This window comes from Phoenix dactylifera, chromosome 14, assembly GCF_009389715.1.
Source record: "Phoenix dactylifera cultivar Barhee BC4 chromosome 14, palm_55x_up_171113_PBpolish2nd_filt_p, whole genome shotgun sequence".
Classification (NCBI taxonomy): Eukaryota; Viridiplantae; Streptophyta; class Magnoliopsida; order Arecales; family Arecaceae; genus Phoenix; species Phoenix dactylifera.
In genome coordinates this window covers 11,880,123-11,900,107 of record NC_052405.1, presented here as the reverse complement: position 1 = coordinate 11,900,107, position 19,985 = coordinate 11,880,123, and the positions used below count along the sequence as shown (strand labels likewise).

General features: G+C 40.8%; 1 protein-coding gene across 1 annotated transcript in view; it reads left to right on the top strand.

Annotated features, from left to right (window-relative positions):
* Positions 1 to 232: 232 nt before the first annotated feature.
* Positions 233 to 19,985, top strand: part of LOC103724095 (probable E3 ubiquitin-protein ligase ARI8) — a 29,040-nt gene continuing 9,287 nt past the window's right edge. Inside the window, exons 1-6 of the mRNA XM_026800365.2 lie at positions 233 to 639; positions 3,366 to 3,490; positions 7,293 to 7,395; positions 7,546 to 7,636; positions 15,743 to 15,915; positions 19,842 to 19,946. Of these exons, the coding sequence (XP_026656166.2) occupies positions 475 to 639; positions 3,366 to 3,490; positions 7,293 to 7,395; positions 7,546 to 7,636; positions 15,743 to 15,915; positions 19,842 to 19,946 (762 nt within the window). The 5' untranslated portion in view covers positions 233 to 474. The remainder of the gene's footprint in view (positions 640 to 3,365; positions 3,491 to 7,292; positions 7,396 to 7,545; positions 7,637 to 15,742; positions 15,916 to 19,841; positions 19,947 to 19,985) is intronic.

The following is a 19,985-nucleotide window of genomic DNA, read 5'->3' as shown; positions in this document are numbered from 1 at the left end:
GAAAAATATTTGCAAATGTTCGCCCTTTTTAGCTCTTCCCGTTTAAGTATGTATAAAGTATTAAATACAAAACGGTTAAGATTTATCTGTATGATGATCCATGCATAATTTAAGCTAATTAAAATCGTGTCGGAATAGCAGCGCGCATGTCAGGAAAAGGTGGAGTGAGTTTATCGGGTCGCTTGCCAAAAATCTCTGTCGCATAAAAATAGCATCTGGTTACCGTTTACCTTCCGTTTCCCTTCCTATTTTTTTATGTAAGAAGCCCGCAAGATTCCTCCTTTCCAGTAAAATTCCAAGACCCAAACCCTAGAATCTCCCAGCATTCTCTTCCCCAAATCCGATCTCCTCCCTGTCTCCATCGGTCGGATCCTCCTCATTCCCGCCCCGATTCGAGCCCTAATCGCCCGTTCCGGCGGAATTCTAGGGTTTCTTGGGCGCCTGGGGCTGGGGATCGGGGGCCGGCGGGGAAAGATGGACTCGGAGGACGACATGCATGATGCGAATGATTTGGAGTCCCTGGACGACGATTTCTACAGCGGGGAGACCGCGATGGGCAGCGACGATGGCGACGCCGACTACGATTTTGTCGATAATGAGTCGGACGGCTCCGAGGACATCACCTCCCATCGCCAGCAGGTGAAGGGATAGGAAACAGTTGGCTTTTTTCTTCTGATCGCGCGTGCTTGCTTGCTTCGCTTCAGTGTCGTTTAGGTTTGGTGGTATCGATGTTAGAGCTGGATCTGAGATACTTATTGATGGATGAGCTAGCAGTAGGTGATATCTTGAATAAAAGAGAAGTTTGTGCTAATTTGTGTTGGAACTACGGCGTGATTGTTTCTGTCTCAATGTCTTGCTTCGTAAATTGTCTTAGACTGATAAATTTAAGATTTTGATGGTTTGGCACCTCACATTGCATTGTCATGTTAATAAAAGCAGGCAATCCTTTTTCCACATATTTCTTTTTCATCAATAAGTTGGTTTCTTGCCCCTCTTCATGGGTAATGTTTTCATGTTGTGGACCCGGTGGATAAAATTTACAGTCAGGGCATGCTCTTCAAGCCTTTCGAATGGTATCCTGCTTTTCAAAATCACATCTGCTTTCATATTTGCTTGTTTCTGAGTGGTAGCTGCTAATGCTCTGATATGGAAGACGAGCATAATAAATGTCACATGGATTTTGTTTCCTTCCTGTTATATTTCTAGCTTATTTATATTTTCTGTATCTTTTCTCTCACCTTGCTGATGCCATGCATAGTATGTCGAATGGTGAATGGGATTTTAGTCACCTGAGCAGCTTTAAATGTTTGCTTTAGCTTTGTGCATAGGATTTCATAAATTGTTGCTTAGCATCTTACTTTGCAAGTGCATCGACTGATGACCTTTGGTTTGTCTGAAGAAGGATTCGAGCATATCAGCATAGTGCATGTTTTGGTTCAATGGCTCTAGCATTTGACTCTATCTAGCCTTGCTATCTTAGACTGGACTTTCTTAATATCTTATGATAGTTACATCAGTAGCAGATATTACATTTGTGGTATAACAGCACAAAGTTAGAGTGGTTACAGTCATGTGAACAAAGAAGGGCTGGTTCTAGAGGATGATAGGAATTGAAGTATGTTACTAGCTTTTAAGGTAAAATATCACAGTGTGTTTTAGTTGCTACTAACATGTAAATTGATAATCGTGTTTTTAAATAATTTGATTCAGACATTCAGCATGCAAAAATTAATGAAGTGTTGAATGGCTAGTCCAAATGCTATATAGACAAGGCCAAAGATGGTCTGAAATAGGAATCTTGGCAAGCAATCTGGTCCTTTTTTTGAGTATATCTAGAGCAAGAAATCCTTTTTCCCCCCTTTTTTCTAGACCTTTTATTCAACTTATTAATTCATTGCTCAAGTTGTATTTTTTTTTTGTTCATTGGTTTAAACCCAAAAAGTATATAGTTCTCTATGGGATAATTTTTTTATCATGTACAAAGACATTTTTGTTCTACATCATATTGTATTCTTCTAAGATGATAGACACTAGCTAAAAACCTGCCTACACCATAGGCGCACCAGGAACCTAAACAATTGCAACCATATACATATGAAATGATAGCAATGGAGTATCAATCCTTGGTTTTGATTTGTAAAGTCTCTATTCCTCGGCAATCGAAGCCCAAAGATCTATGAACTAGCTCATGCTTGACTAACCAATCAGATAAACGATCTTGCGACATCTTCTTGATCTCTCCACCATTTATATTTGTATTGAGTATTTCACGTTCACTACATTTACAATGAAAATTTCAAAGATTAACCCACTGTTTCTTATTCTGCACAAATGAACCATGCTTGATGCACTAATTTGTGGGAACATGTCAAACTTTGGGTTTTGAAAAATGTTTTAGAAGGCATGATTTCTTAGGGTTGCTGAGGTCATAGTTCCACATTGACTAATAAATGGGGCGCTACACAGGTTTACTAGCCCGAGTCAGTCCTTCTCCCAACAACTTAAGCTTTTGGGCTGTGAGCCCATGACAGGTGGTATCAAAGCCAGGTCCATTGCGCGTCATAATCTTTATTAGTTATATGGGCTTCTCATTGGGGGATACCAAGGTTGAGGAGGACTCGGGCCATAGGTGGGCTCCCCCTCTCTCGAGTAGGAGCCAACCGTGATGAGGGCGTTATGAGGTTGAGTGGGGTGATTGTCGTAGTCCCACATTGACTAATAAAAATTGTACCATATTGGTTTATTAGCTTGGGCCGGTCCTCGTCCGACAACTTAAGCTTTTGGGCTGTGAGTCCGTGATATGAGGCTGTCAAGAAAGAACTTAGCAACAAAGATTTGTATGTTCACATTTGGTTACTAATTGCTCATTCAAAATCATATCTTATTATATTTATTTGGATCCATAAATTTGACTCCAAATACTTTGGACAAGGTTGGATGGTCATGGTTATGACACAGGTCCTTGGAAATAGTAATTATGGCATGGTCCTTAGAAATTCTTGAAGCATATATGAATAGGAGATAAATCTAGAATGATTCTCAGGTCTGCTAAGGCAGTGAAGATAGAACTGAGCGACAAAGATTTGTTATTGTTGCATTTGGTTACCTATTTCTTATTCAAAATCACATCTAATTATATTTATTTGAGTGTATTTCTTCATTTTGCACATGTACAAATAAAAGTATGCAAGTAATTATAACTTTTCTTGAAAGGTGTTTACTTAAGCAAATAAAAGTTTTTTGAGCATGATAAATTTACTGAGAATATGCTGTAATTTATGCTATATGTTCCATGTATGGTTCTTTTACATGTGCTATCATTATCTAGTTTGTTTAATTATCACCTTGCTGATTTATAATTTCAGCAAAATTATACTATTTTGAGCGAAGCTGGTATACGACAGCATCAAGAGGAAGACATAAATAGGGTGTCTACTGTACTTTCAATATCAAGATCTGCAGCATTCATTCTTTTGCGCTATTATAACTGGTAAGAGAGTTCAGTTTGTAGAAGTGGAATATCTTTTTGTATATTTTTACTGAGGTTTCTGATATAAACTCTTTCAGTTATGCAAGATTCTCTTAGGTGCTTGTGGTGGACACTTTCTTTGTATGCTCATATAGGATAGCAATAAAACATGGTTAATATTGTGAAAATATTCATTTTCTTTGTTTGGTTGTCCAACTTTTATGGGGGGACATTTCAGTCTAAATTTTGGATTCAAGTGGACTATTTTTAGGTTGAAACACTTTCATATCTTGTCAAATGTGCGAAAAGAGGAAATTGTAAAATTGTAAAATTGTTATAAAATAAGAACATATAAGAATCAAGTTGAAAAAAATTGACCTCATTTTACTATTATCTCTTTAAATTTATAATATATTTTCATTAAAAATCTATGAAGTTGTAATCGAGCCAATGCATTCCATTCACCTCTTTAAATCTAATTAGTTAATTTTTTTAAAGGAAAAAGGAAATAAAAGAGTGCCAATAGTGTCTTTTCATACTGCCTAACTTGACCTAAATGATTTGAGCCTTCCAATTCAAATATAGTCTTTTAGATGCAGAACAATGGCGTGCCTCAACCACCAATTTCAATCACGATCAAGAGAGCAGGAGAGCTCTGAGTTCAAGACCTAATTTCATTGAGAGACTACACATAACTGTCTTCTTTTATCTAGTAAGAATGTAAAATAAATTGTGTTCAACACTGTGACACTCACCTTCAGATCTTGCTGGTCTATAGTCTACTTGATGAATGGTCGTGGTATGTAGGATTTTGGAGAGTGGCAATTGGAGGCGCAGTTGCTTCCTCTTGGATAGTTAGTTTGCTGTGAGTGGTTGCTGTCTCTTACACTATGGGGCAGCTCTCCCTTCTCCCTTCTTCCTTCACCCTTCGCTTTTGGTCAAAGATCCAGACTATATATTTTTTTTCTCTCATAGTGGCAGACTAGAGTAGCATTAGTATCATCTCCTACTTGGCAGGGAGCAACAAGGTGAGCATAGGAAGGGATTCTTGGATGGGAGGGTGATCACATGCCACAATTGCATCATGGTCGTGGAACTGAACTGGCATGTTGGTGGGGGCAAATATGGACTCACGATCCTCGTGGGACCCAAGGCTTACACTATAGTTCACCGAGTGGGAACATGTGTTAGTAGCACTTGCCAATGCTGAATTTATCCGACACTGCTGGTCCCAAAATTCTAAATGTCCATTCTTTTGGTATCATCTTCTTCTCTTGGAAAAAGTGGAGACTTTGTGAGTCTACTCTCTCTTGATCCCTTTGAAAGAAAGAATAGCTTTTCTCTCTTCCCTTTTCCTTTCTGCCTTATGCTTCCCTTGAATCTTGTCAACTACCTTGCTGGGATGCTCGCATCCGCCACCCTCCTCCTTACCAGCTTTTTCAAATTTCCCTCCTCCTCCCCACTTCCACCTCTTCTGCTGCCTCCTCTGACCTCGTCACTGTCTCCACCACCGATTCCCTTGGCTTCCACCCCAAAGACCATTTCACCAATCTTGCTGTTGCGTTCACTCAGTGGGACTCCAGGATGAGGTATACATGATTCGAGGAAAGGCATGAAGGATAGATGACCACTGCATCATTATACAGGAGGCCATTTGTGGGGATTGTGTCACATTGAGGATGGATCATGTCAACATCTTGGCGGAGGAGTGGACTTGGATTGTGGACAATATATATAATCTGTACTGGTATTGATGCAAAATGACTTGTCTATGAACCAAGTCCCTTAAAAATATTGTTATAAAAATATTATAATCTGGCAATCATATAATTGACTTGAGGGTGATGTTTGTTGACTTGTTTCTCAGTTGACCAGGTGATGTGGGTTCTATTGCCTCAGTGTAGAGCACTTGACGATTTCTAGCACAAGTGGGATAGTCATAAGGGAACACAAGGATAAAAAGCGGACGAGCCCAAGTGGAAGTGCAATATATATGTATGTTTGTATGCATGTATATATGTATATTGGAACAAATGACACAGGGATAAGCCTCCATTGTGCATGGAATGCTTTGAAGGGAAGCAATTTGAAAGATGAACTGCACAGCAGGTCAGGCCTCCACAAAGGGGTTGCTTCATATGCATAATGACGATGTGTGCAAAAGAGGTTGACCTTCGCTCCCCTGGGATATGGTAGAGTAATTCAAATGTTGTAGTCTGAAGGGTGGTTCTAACCTCCACTCTGTATGGTTCGGCCGAATCTATTGACGTGCCTGCTTGTGCCATAATCCTTGCACAGAATTCCCTCCAATAGGAATGGAAAGGCATGCTCAGTTAACTAAAGTTCTTCAATGGAAGTCCTTCCATTGCCTGTGAAGTGAATACTTGTGTTGCTTCACTATGTGATCGGTTGCCACATCACCTTTTTTTTGGATATTTAGGAGTTGGAATGTCTGAAGTCTATGTTCTGATGGTCTTTAGCTTTATTTGTTTCAGATACCACTATATTCATTTAACATGCATGATAACCCCTGTCCCCTATATATAAAAAAAAAAACAAAGTCGCCTAAAACAAAAAAAAATCCCTCTTTGCATGTGCTGTAGCACATTAGATGCTGTCTGGCTCAGCCCGCATTCTGTGCCATGTGTTGTAGCAAGCACTGTGGCTAAATTTTGGGGTACACATAGTTGAAGTAGGATAGAGATGGAACAGCCTGTCTGGTTATCCATGCAATGGTATATTCAAGATCATGATCAACATATCATTTATCCAAGTGGGAGGGTGTGAAACCTTTAGGAAGAAATTGAGATGCCTTCTGTATCATGTATAAGCTTTTTTAGGATGAGGAGATAATAGTTTGATGTCAAAACTCTATAGGAGATAATAATGATGAGATTGTGAGAGACATGCAAATAGTTTTTCAGCTGTAGGTTGGATAAGCTATCTCCAGTTTAATTTAATTTAATCTATATGATTATAAATATGCATATATGTATGTCTGCATATGCATCACTAGAGTCCACTTATTTCTTTTTTCCTTTTTAACATATTGTGTGTTACCAAACTGAAGATAGTTGTTGCACCTTCTTTTTTTATCAGATGTGCTTTCTCAACTAGTATGTCTAATGATATACTTTTTGTAATAGTGTATTTCCAAACAGAAGACAGTTGTTGCACCTCTTTTTATTGGATGTGCTTTCTCAATTAGTGTGGCTAATGATGTAATTTTTGGAATGTCTTATGCTGCTTTAGATCACTATATTATGTATATGACTAGAATTTGTCTTCTTTTTTAATGAATATAAAAAATCATCCAAGATTTTCTATAATAACAATAAAAAACTTCTATACTGGTTTTGGTGAAAGGAATGCTGACAAAATAGGCTTAGTAAAAATGCTGTTACAATAGTGAGATTGTGCATCCCATAAACAAGTTAAAGTAACCTATATTACATGAACTCAGGTAAGCATTCAGTCCAGGGTGTATTTTAACTGCTGAATCCTTCCAATATGTAAGGTTTTCTTCTTACAGAGCTGCATTGAAGCATCAAACCATAGCCATATCTAAATGTTGGGTGCGGTTAATTACACGAAAACAAAGGGGTCCATGTATCATGGGAAATAATACAAAGTTGTGAATGCAAAATGCTATACATTTGTTTGTAACTTTTCTGTTTGATAATTGGAGGTTTATGTAATCTTATAAGACACATCATCTATTGTTATGATGTCTACTATCTTTCATCTTTGCATGAGAATGCATTTATTTTTAATATTCAACTTTAATTCTTTAGTCTGAAATACTTGTTTCTTGAGTATACAGGAGTGTCAGTAAGGTGCATGATGAATGGTTTGCAGATGAAGAAAATGTTCGGAAGGCCATTGGCTTGTTGGAGAATCCGGTGGAAATGCTGAATGCTAGGGAAGTAAGTCAGATTCATTGATTATCTAAGCTTTTACCTATGAGACAATTCAATTTATATATCTGAGACAGGATATTTTTAGTGTTGCATAAACTCTGTTTATTATTTAATTCATTTTTGTTGCTTCTTATGGACTGTTTACTTTTGTGGCAGCTGACTTGTGGCATTTGTTTTGAAAACTATCCCCGTAATAACATGAGTGCTGCTGCTTGTGGCCATCATTTTTGTGGCGCATGCTGGAGAGGTTTGTTTATCCAGAATCTGTTGGATGTTATTTGGTTGTATAGAGTTTTTGAAACGTATTGTTGGCTTCAGTTTTTGATATCACACGTACCCTGCCTTTTATCTTATCATGAATCAGCATGTAACAATGCATGTGGTGTTTGATAGGAGGGGGTTTGGTTCCATTGTGCAATGAGAAAACAATGGTGCGGTATGCATGTTCTTTCAGATTTGTGTTAATATTTTCATACAAATTCATCACTCATCTTAAAATCCACGTATTCATAACTAACGCCAATTGGCTGCTGCATAGAGTGCATGACCTGTATTCCATGTGAGAGTATGTGACTGCTCTGATATTCGAGTTGTGTTATCTATTAATTGTGATAGTCGAGCGGCTAGTACTAAATTCTTTGGTGTGCTGTACCCTATTTTGACTATTATTGCATGCTGATATATTAGTATGCTAACCTTGTTCTTAATCAGATCTTACAGATCATTATTTTGTATATTAGTGCTGAAGTGGTCATCTGCAGCTTCTACATTGTTAAGGCTATTTTTGTTGTCAACCTTAGTAAAGGAGGAGTTCCTAGAAGTCTCATGTAGTTTCAAAATTGTGATTTTTTTCTGCCCTATGCAGCATAAATGATTAGTCTGGACAAGATACGCGGTACCGACCATACCGACGTACCGGTGGGCATCGGTACCGAACCGAGCCGAATCGGTACCGAACCGATGGGGCTGGTTCGGCCGAGTTTCGACCCTGTCGTCGTTTTTTTTTTTGAAGAGTTCTCTCATTTTTGGATCTTTTTTTGATGTTTCTATGTTTATGTTTAAGGTTTAAACTAGATGATGTATCTTATTACTTCCAAATGATTCAAATAATGAGATGAAGAACATAAAATATCTTCAAATTAAGATACAATCAATTACATACATTTAAAGTACTCTCGAATATTTAAAATCGGGTCGAGTGGCGATGCGTCTCGTCGATATCTGGATCATCAGCATAATAAGGAGGCAGATCAACCCATCCCTCTACCAAGCGGCATTGTAGTCTTGTATGCTCAATCCTTGAGGAATGCGCGTCGGGTCATAAGAACTCTCGAATCTTTCATTAAAGTTCTGGCTCTGAGAGGTGTACTGTTGTTGATAATGGCTGTGGAGGGGCCCATCCGATATGCCGGCACCAAATCCGACCCATAAGACCCTCCGGGCTGCGCAGGGTAGTAGCTATCGGAAGATGACTTCGATGCACCATATCCATAAGCTGGCTAAGGCTGCGGATAATAGGAAGATTCAGAACTTGATATATTTATGGATCCTACTCTACATGCGAGGTCATCGCAGCTGCATCCTGTCCTCCTGAACGACCTCGAGGAATCCGTCTTCGATATGCAATGAAATTCGACCGAGGTCTATCAGACGACCTACCGTGGTTCGTATCTTGTGTAGCATGCGTAAATTAGGACTTACTGGTGTATCGAAGATCTGCCTCCGGCTGTGTCTCATAAGTAGTACTATACTGTCTTCCACTTTCTCTATGGCTAGCAAATCCATCACCACCAGAACCTTCATCGCTGCTGGTCCAGGTCTCCTCGACACTCTCCATTGGGGCTCTTTTCTTTTCTTTTCTCGTTTGCTGGGATTGACGCCCTCCTGACCGAGTTGACTGGGTACTAGAGCATCCTCGTCTGAGCATCTCTCGATCATCTCCCTGAGAGGGTGTGTCGTACCAGTCATGTGGTGACTGGCTTCCTTTTTAGCCACGTCCTATCAGCTATAGGACTGCGTAGAATGTTGCGCTCAATCCATTGCTCTGGATCGACCCTAGTCTTGCTGGCTATAAAGTCGGCTGGTCGTCGAGGTGATCCTGGCTAGTCAAGCTCGGGCTCCTGCTGTTGGCCCACAAGCCAGCCGAGCATAGGATCATTATCATCTGTGAAAGTCGTATAGATGAGATCTGCATACTTGAGCTCCACTTCCTCCTGAATGCATTTGAGCCTCAACCGCAGATTGTGGTGCACATAAATTAGGTCGTTGAGGCGCTTTTATGTCAAACGGTTTCTCTGTTTGCTATGGATGAGGGCGAAGGTAGACCAGTTGCGCTCACAGCCACCCGAGAAGACCGTTTGGGAGAGGATGCGGATAGCTATCCGCTTAAGATTTTTCGTGGATCCGCCAAAATGAATCCACCATTCAGCTGCAAAAATATTGAAAGATAATTACATATATGATGGCCTCATAGTTGAAGATAATTCAGCTGCAAAAATGTCTTGCAGATTTGTATTATACCTGGATTCATAGTTGTCTTGCTCACGACAGCTGATTGCTATCCAAAGCTGTAGCTGGCGTCTCTAAATAATTTGGTCTGTGAAAAAGAAGCGTGGTATACTATGTTAATAATAGAAGATTCGATATACTTACACATGCTACTAAATCATAGTTACCTCTTCTATACATGACGCGGCGACTTCTGGATCAAGCTACATCTTGTAAATAACATTATGCAGAGCATCCAGAAGTTCATCATCCATACCAATTCCATTCTCGTACTGGAACCGGGGATTCAGATAGTATGCTGCACATAGATGACACCGTCTTAGTATAATTATACAAATATATCCATTAGTATAATTATCAATGTTATTGCTTATCTGCTAGATGTAATTTTCTACCCATTTGGGCTCTCCACCACCGCTCAATGATATCGATGTACTTGTGGGCATGGGCTAGATCTGCCTTCATGATCTAAGCCTTTGCCTTCTCCATCATGTGATACAGAAAGTCCATCTGGAGGTACCTTTCGCTATCCACGGCCCGCAGCACTTGATATAATGGTTTGATAGCCTTGACTATCGCATTGGCCCGCTGCAAGAATGACTGCCTCATCACTAAGTCTTCCATCCTGCTTCCTTTAGTGCCGACCTGGGCATATCTACTTTTCTGCCACTCAGGACTGATAAACATCTGACGTAGGGCTCCTTTCTTCTCGATAAGGCTATCAAGTGCAATGTAGTTCGTAGCAAATCGTGTGACCCCTGGTCTCCGAATCTCTTCTTTAAAAAAGAATATAGGGAAAGAAATCTTACCTTATTTAGCTTTTGCTGGATCTTTCTTGAAGAAAAACGATGCTTTCTGATCCTCAATTTTTTTCACGCTTTTGTCTTTGCCTCTCTTCCTTTCCTCCTCTTTTGTCTTTACCTAGCTTTCAGTTTCTTTCAGCCCCTGCCTAATGCATCGTTCGGCTTTTATAGCTGAACCCACGCATTGTGGTAGCCACAGCGCGTGGCACTTTCGGCCACGCTGGGCGCTGCATTGTGGTAGCCACAGTGCGTGGCACTTTCGGCGATGCTGGGCGTCGTGGCACTTTCGAAAGTGCCACGGCGCGTGCCGCTTCCGGAAGTGCCACGGCGCGTGCCGCTTCCGGAAGTGCCACGGCGCGTGCCGCTTCCGGAAGTGCCACGGCGCGTGCCGCTTCCGGAAGTGCCACGGCGCGTGCCGCTTCCGGAAGTGCCACGGCGCGTGCCGCTTCCGGAAGTGCCACGGCGCGTGCCGCTTCCGGAAGTGCCACGGCGCGTACCGCTTTCGAAGTGCCATAGCGCATGCCGCTTTCGGCCAGTTAATGGCACTGTGGCACTTTCAGAAGTGCCACAACGCGTGGCACTTTCAAACCACGCTTGGCGCTGTGGCATTTTCAAAAATGCCACAGCGTGGGGACTTAACGCGTGGCTTTAGTCACGCGTTGTCTTGCATGAACTCACCCCGAATCGGTGTGTACCACTAGGTTCGCACGGTTCGCACCGGTACGGGTATGTACCGGTGTCGGTTCGCACCGGTACGGGTATGTACCGGTGTCGGTTCGCACCGGTACAGCCCATGAACCGATTGGGTCGGTTGGGTCGGAATCGATTTTCATAGCCGTACCCAAGGTCCGCTGTACCGGTACCGGTTGGCGTACTGGCGGCGGCCCGGACCGGTACGAACCGGTCCCTTACCGGGCCTATACCGGTACGAACCGGTCCCGTACCGGGCCTATACCGGTCCGAACCGGTTTCGTACCGGTCCTCCAACAATAAACTACCGGTACCGGATTCCACGCTAATCCGGTACCAATTCCAGGCCGGACCGGTACGTACCAGCCCGTACCGGCCGGTACGGACCGGTACGACAGACCATGGCCGTACTGGACTGGTACGCATCGGTTCGGGGTGAGTTCACGCAAGACAGCGCGTGGCTTTAGCCACGCGCTAAGTCCCCACACTGTGGAAAGTGCCACAGCGCCAAGCGTGGTTTGAAAGTGCCAGGCGCTGTGGCACTTTTGAAAGTGCCACAACGCCATTAACTGGCCGAAAGTGCCACGTGCTGTGGCGCTTTTGAAAGTGGCACGCGCTGTGGCGCTTTCCAAGTGCCACAGCGCCCAACGTGGCCGAAAGTGCCACGCACTGTGGTTGCCACAATGCGTGGGTTCGGCTATAAAAGCCGAACGATGCATCAAGCAGGGCCAGAAAGAAGCTGAAAGCAAAGACAGAGACAAAGAAGGAGGAAAGGAAGCGAAAGGCAAAGACAAAGGCGTGAACAAAATTGAGGAGGGTCAGAAAGCATCGTTTTTCTTCAAGAAAAATCCAGCAAAAGCTAAATAAGGTAAGATTTTTTTTCCCTATATATTTTTTTAGGAGAGATTTTAGACCAGAAGTCCCACGATTTGCTACGAACTATATTGCACTTGATAGCCTTATCGAGAAGAAAGGAGCCCTACGTCAGATGTTTGTCAATTTCGAGTGGCAGAAAAGTAGATATGCCCAGTTCGGCACTGAAGAAAGCAGGATGGAAGACTTGATGACGAGGCAGTCATTCTTGCAGCGGGCCAATGCGATAGTCAAGGCTATCAAACCATTATACCAAGTGCTGCGGGCTGTGGATAGCGAGAGGTACCCCCAGATGGGCTTTCTGTATCACATGATGGAGAAGGCAAAGATTCAGATCATGGAGGCAGATCTAGCTCCTGCCCACGAGTACATAGACATCATTGAGCGGCGGTGGGGAGCCTAAATGGGTAGAAAATTGTATCTCGCAGGTAAGCGATAACATTGATAATTATACTGATAGACATATTTGTTTAAGTATACTAAGACGGTGTCGCCTATGTGCAGCATACTATCTGAATCCTCGGTTTCAGTACGAGAGTGGAATTGGTATGGATGATGAACTTCTGGATGCTCTACGTAATGTTATTTACAAGTTGGAGCCTGATCCAGAAGTCGCCGTGTCATGTATAGAAGAAGTAACTATGATTTAGTAGCATGTGTAAGTATATCGAATCTTCTATTATTAACATTGTACAACACGTTTCTTTTTCATAGACCAAATTATTTAGGGAGGGCAGCTACAGCTTTGGACGACCAACTGTCGTGAGCAAGACAACTATGAATCTAGGTACACTACAAATTTGCAAGACATTTTTGCAGCTAAATTATCTTCAACTATGAGGCCATCATATATGTAATTATCTTTAATATTTTTGCAGCTGAATGGTGGATTCATTTTGGCGGATCCGTGAAAAATCTTAAGCGGATAGCTATCCGGATCCTCTCCCAAACGGTCTTCTTGAGTGGCTGTGAGCGCAATTGGTCCACTTTCGCCCTTATCCACAGCAAATAAAGGAATCGTTTGACACAAAAGTGCCTCAACGATCTAGTTTATGTGCACTACAATCTGCGGTTGAGGCCAAAATGCATTCAGAAGGAAGTGGAGCTCAAGTATGCAGATCCCTTCTGTAGGACTTTCACATATGATGACGATGATCCTATGCTCGGTTGGCTTGTGGGCCAGCAGCAGGAGCCCGAGCTTGACGAGTCAGGATCACCTCGACGACTAGTCGGCTTGATAGCCAGGGAGGCTAGGGCCAATCTAGAGTAATGGGCTGAGCGCAACATTCCACGCACTCCTATAGCTGATAGGACATGGCCAGAGGAGAGCCAGTCACCACATGATTGGTACGACATAACCTCTTAAAGAGATGATCGAGAGATGCTTAGATGAGGACGCTCTGGTACCCAGTCGACTCGGTCAGGAGGGCGTTAATCCTAGCAAACGAGAAAAGAAAAGGAAAGGGCCCCAATGGAGAGTGTCGAGGAGACTTGGACCAGCAGCGATGAAGGTTCTGGTGGTGATGGATCTGCTAGCCATAAAAGGAGTGGAGGACAGTATGGTACTACTTATGAGACACAGCCGGAGGTAGGTCTTCGATACACCGGTGAGTCCCAGTTTACACATGCTACACAAGATACGGACCACGGTAGGCCATCTGATAGATCTCGATCGGGTATCATTGCATATCGAAGACGGGTTCCTCGAGGTCGTTCAGGAGGACATGATGCAGCTACAGATGACCTCGCATGTGGAGTAGAATCTATAAATGTATCAAGTTTCGAGTCTTCCTATTATCCGCGGCCTTAGCTAGCCTATGGATATGGTGCATCGGAGTCATCTTCCGGTGGCTACTACCCTGTGCAGCCCGGAGGGTTTTACAGGTCGGATTTTGGTGCCGGTATAATCGGATGGGCTCCTCCATAGCCATATTATCAACAATAGGATATCTCTCAGAGCCAGAGTTTCAGCGAGAGATCCGAGAGTTCTTATGACCCGACGTGCATTCCTCGAGGATTGAGCATATAAGACTATAACGCCGCTTGGTTAGAGGGATGGGTTGATCTGTCTCCTTATTATATTGATGATCCAGATATCGACAAGAAGTATCGCCACTCGACCCGATTTTAGATATCCGAGAGTGCTTTAAATGTATGTAATTGATTGTATTTTAATTTGAAAATATTTTATGTTCTTCATCTCATTATTTGAATCATTTGAAAGTACTAAGATGCATTATCTAGTTTAAACTTTAAACCTAAACATAGAAATATCAAAAAAAGATTCGGAACTGATAGAACTCCCCCCCCCCCCCCCCCCCCAAAAAGAAATACTAAGGAGGTCACATATTCTGCTGCATGGTGGTAAGTGGATTGCCTTTTTGGCCAATTTGCAGTATGACTGCATATGGTAACTGCATGCAGGCGGCACAATGCAGTCAAGGGATGGCATTCATATATGTGGATGCATATGCGACAGTATCATTGCACTTCAAAACACTGTCGGCTACTATGTTGTGAAACTAGTCCCAAAATCCCTTATTCCAACAACTTATGCTTGAATAATGCAGACTTCTTTGGGAGAATGATTTTTCATTGTACTGCAATGATGGCACTGCACATAAACATAATAGAGACCAAAGCTATAATTTTTAGAATGGTAAATGTCATCCATGGCATAATATCAGAAATGCTGTTAGTGCATTTTTTATGACATGATACTGTATTTAGCTTTAGCAATTTGTGTTTTGATGCACCTGTAATGGAACTTTGGCCAGTTTATGATGTTTTTATCATAGTGATAAATGGTGATGATGTTTAAAAGTATCTTTGCAAATTCATTATACAGATTTATTTTTCAATGAATGAATTTTAACCTTATACTCTGCAACTAGTTGTCAAGCATTATGTTGTCCCCCCCATCGCAGTTAGATGTTGGATCAATTTAATGCTCTGCAAAATATTAATCACAAAGTGTAATCACCAGAAGCATCTGAATGCTAAGAGGTTATATAGGGGGCTCCATCATGTTTCATCTGTAAATAACCTCTGACAAGCTCTTTTTAACTAAATCATGGAAGGACTCGTTTAAAATCAAAAGAATGAATACATACTTCAATTCTTTTTCCTTCATTGATATCTATGTCTAGCAAACATGCATCCTTTCTAATCCTGATTATAGCAGTTGTCTTTTATGTTTCCTTGCAGAATCATCTTAGTGGTTTTTTATACAGACATTTCTGGGCTTTTTATGATTGTAACAATACCTGAAAACATCCTCTCTCTCTCTCTTTTTTCCTTGTAAATATTGAATTGACTCTGAATTAAAATCTAGATTGGCAAGACTAGGTTCATGACATAGACTTGCATCATATATTCCCTAGCAGTTCTTTCTCTTTTGTTTGGTCCAATGTTTTGTTTAAAGGTTTATCTTAAGTTTTTGTACCAAAAAAAGGTTCATCTTAAGTTTTCACCTGCAGGTTATATTAGTACATCAATAAGCGATGGCCCAGGATGCTTAATGTTGCGATGCCCTGATCCATCATGTGGTGCTGCTGCTGGTGAAGACATGATTAATGTATTAGCTACTGATGAAGATAAAAAGAAGTACTCACGTTATTTTCTTAGATCTTATATTGAAGATAACAGAAAGGTACATGTGGAGTCTGCAGAATACGCTTCTCTTCCATTTCTTCTCATCTTACTACTTCTATCTGAAACTAAAATAAAAAGAAATTATATTTATGTCCGTGCCATCTGCTAAAAGCTTTTATTATTATGAGTGATAATTGACGAAGTTAAAAAATCTGTTTTTTCTCTACATAGTCCACTGATTGGGCAGATTGTAGAAAATTATAGAAGAGAGTTGCCAGTAACATCTGGCAGATCAGACTCATTGTTATGTTAGATATATACTTGAGACAAATGAATAAAGTTCTGACTGTTGTTTCTTCTTTTCAACCTCATTATCAAAACTTTTTCCACTTTTTTTAAAGAAAAAACTGTTCGAGAAAATGTTTACTCTTGCTATATGCTAGTATTTGTTTTCAGCTTATTACATTGTGGTGAGGATAGTGATTTGAGAAATGTGGATGTGAATATTTCTTGTTGACCACCTTGAGAGAACCATTCACTCGTTAGATGATGTCACTGGCAGTCGGCAGACCCAATAATCATTTCAATTATTGTGCTTCACAATCTTTTTAAACATACAAATCAAGTTCATATGTGCTATTGAAATTTCGGATTTAGCCAAACCTTTTCTAGTACTCTGTCTGCCAGTTGCAAAGCATCTCCTATTGGAAAACAATTCTGCAAGTTGATTATTTATATTTCGACACTGATTTGCTATCTCCCAAATTGGCTTTCCAGAGTCATGTCTACGCATCAGACCAATGGCTGTTGTGTCATCATCTCCTCCTTATGGAGTCATCGGAATTCACATTTGCCCAAGCAGGCTTTTTTTGGAATACACCTTTTCCTCCCATTTATGATCATATATTTCTCTGCGAGAAAGATCATCTTACGAGCAATCTTCTTCCTCTGATTTCTTGTACCTTGGAGCACCAAGTTACCCTTGTCCTTCCAATGGCACAAACCCACAATAGCTTGTCTTCTTTCATCAGTTTCAATAAAAAGTGGCTTTGAAAAAATTCTAAGATAATCCTGCAAATATAGCTCCTAAGGCCCATCTTTGTTAATTTCTGTCCATGCTTCAGCTGCATTTGGGCATTTGAAAAAGAGATCCTGTAGATCTCCATCAGCCAACCAGCTCGTCATGCAACTTGCGTATGAAGGACGCTAATATAGGTGCACTTTTGCACAATTGTCAAGCCTTGAACCATTTTATGGATGCTATTTTGATATATATGCTAATCCCAATAAATGGGTGGGATAAGGCTTGTTGTTTATGGTATACTTATGTCAAAGAAAGAAGAATGGTCATTATCTTTACATGAAAATAAAGTTATAAATAAGGAGGTTACTAAAGTTGATTGTAACTCAGGAGTGCCTAATGATATGTTGAATATGTGTAATCAATTTAAAGAAAAAGGTTTGAAAGATTATTGCGCCCTCTCATTACCTATGCATTTTCCTCTAGTTTGTTTCAAAGAAAAAGAACAAGTGGAAGACAAATGGGAGTTAAAGGAGGGAAGAGAAGTAGATAGGATAGACAAAAAAGGTAGCTATGTTAGGTCAAATTCTATGGTTGGTTCCAAGAACAGTTTAAAGAAGAGACTGTTCCCCATATGCGAGGAGGGGGAGAGGGTTGATAGAAAGCAAAGGTAGGGGACTAGGAATATAATGTTTGTGATTTAGCCACTACGTTGTTGCCCATCTCTCATATTGCAACTCATCATCTATGTTCTCTTTTCTAGATTGCCGACCACATGAAGTGAAGAAGTTAAGCTCATTGATGGAAGGAGTAATCAGTGGTTTTTTTCAAGTACCAAATGCTCATAGGATACTGAGCTATAAATTAAACAATATGGTTGCTATTTAGGGCAACCACATGATATTTAGAGGACAAATATGCACCTAAGGTTGCTTTCAGTATCCTTGTTTTAAGACTAAAAGAATACTGGTACTCGACAATTTTGTGCTTTCAGGAGATGACTAGGACTTTTGGTATTACCAGAACAAAGTTATAATGCATAATTTTTTTAGGCGTAAAAAAGGCTCAACTTTTTCAGCTATATATTCAAATTCATGTTGCATAATGATTCCCCAGTAGAATTACGTCATCCTTAATGTGCATAGCTAACCACCTTATTGGGAATAAGAATGAAATTAAACTAAAAAAAGGAAAAAAAATACCGTGTCGAAATGATATTGAGCCATATATTGTGTCTTTGCTCCCTTGACCTACTTTTTACCTTATCTTTCCCAGATACCTTGCTTCTCACATTATGTCTCCACTTAATTTCAGCATTCTGAGACACCTTACATCTTCGAGTTATGGTTCTTCATACCGGCCTGAACTGGATAATACCATGCGTATCGTACCAGTTTGGTACTGGTACCCGATATGGGTGGCGTACCGATACTTGGTATATCGAAAAGACTCCATACTATACCGTACCGACACAGTGTTAGTGTGGCATCGGTACGGAGTTGGGTGCCGAGATGGCGAACCTTGCTCCAAGTACTATTTCCTTCATATTTTCTATCCTTTTTGCTAGGCTCTATAACACCAAACTAACACTCTAGGTTGACTTGTCAGATTGGGTGTGCTTGACTAACTTGTAGCCCAACCTAACCAGTCATGGTATCAAGTACTGGTTATGGTTGATAGCCCATATGACAAATCTTAACTGGAATTGGAGCTAGTCTAACTTGACTCGGTTGTGCGAGTGAATGGGATATATCTAGTTGTGCTAGATCTATAAAATTTAGTTGTACTTTGACATGATGTTCACAAAAAATTACATGTGAGGGATACCAGACCTTCTTCCTCACCATGTTTCCTTTTATTCAAGGGAGGGATGGAGGGAGGTCTAAGTCCCTTACTGCTGGTACGGCATTATTCTTCCCCCTTCTTCACCCTAAGTCCCACATGTATGTGGGCATACGCACATGCGCACATGCATACACACACACACACACACACAAAATCCAATTAGAGATAAGCTGCCCATGAGCATCATGGCATAGGTCAAAGGAAACGACCCATCTTTCTCTCTAGAGGGGCCCAAAAGATACAAATACACTCCTGAGGAGTCTTCCTGGGAAATTGACTCTTCCTTTCCAACCCACACACACACACACACAGAGAGAGAGAGAGAGAGATGATACCATTCCTAAAATCCCCACCTCTATGGCTTTCACCTCACCCTTTGCTCAATGCCTCCTTCACTTTTGGATAGCAATTTGCAAATGTGCCAAAATTGTGGTCTTCTTAGATTAAACTCAGTGCTGCACCAAAAGTTGAGAACTGGTACTTATACACACCGCTTTTACATATCTTGGAATGTGACATTCCTTATGAATTCATACATGCCTGAAATCAAATACACCTTGAGCAAAACCTGTTGTGTGCAGGTATACGAGAAATGTTTGTCTTTGAAGTGTAATATATCCTATTTCATTTTGGTATATGATTTCTGATCACTTTCCCCCTTTGTTACCTGATGTTTACTTGGGAACAGCACTGATAAAAGACAGAAAGATAAAATCTGATTCTGATCACTGTATATCATTCTTGCTCTATGCATTTTCTGTTTTTTTTTTTTCAAACTTATTCATGGTGTCGCATGTTTAGGTTCTCACTGGAAGTTATTCTCGTGGCTATTAAGTTGAAATTGTTTTTCCATGTGAATGCAGTTTATTGATAAGTTGTTATTTGTTTTTAGCCGTTAGAATTCTTTTCCTTCTTCTATTTATGTCAATTGTCAAATACTACTTGTGCTTTGTTGGTGTCTTCTGAAATCTTGATATGATATTCCTAGATAAACCTTCATCGAACTTGTCTATATTGCTTAGCAAGCTTTTGCTTTTTGTGATAGCCTGGAGAATTTACTTTTTCTTTTCTTCTCATCTTTTCCACTATATACCTTAAAGTTTTAATTTTTTGCATAGACAAAATGGTGTCCTGCTCCTGGTTGTGAGTTTGCAGTGGAATTTGTGATGGGTAGTGGAAGCTATGATGTTTGTTGCAATTGTTCATATAACTTTTGTTGGAATGTGAGTATATACTGACCAACAAAGTTTGCAGTATTGTTT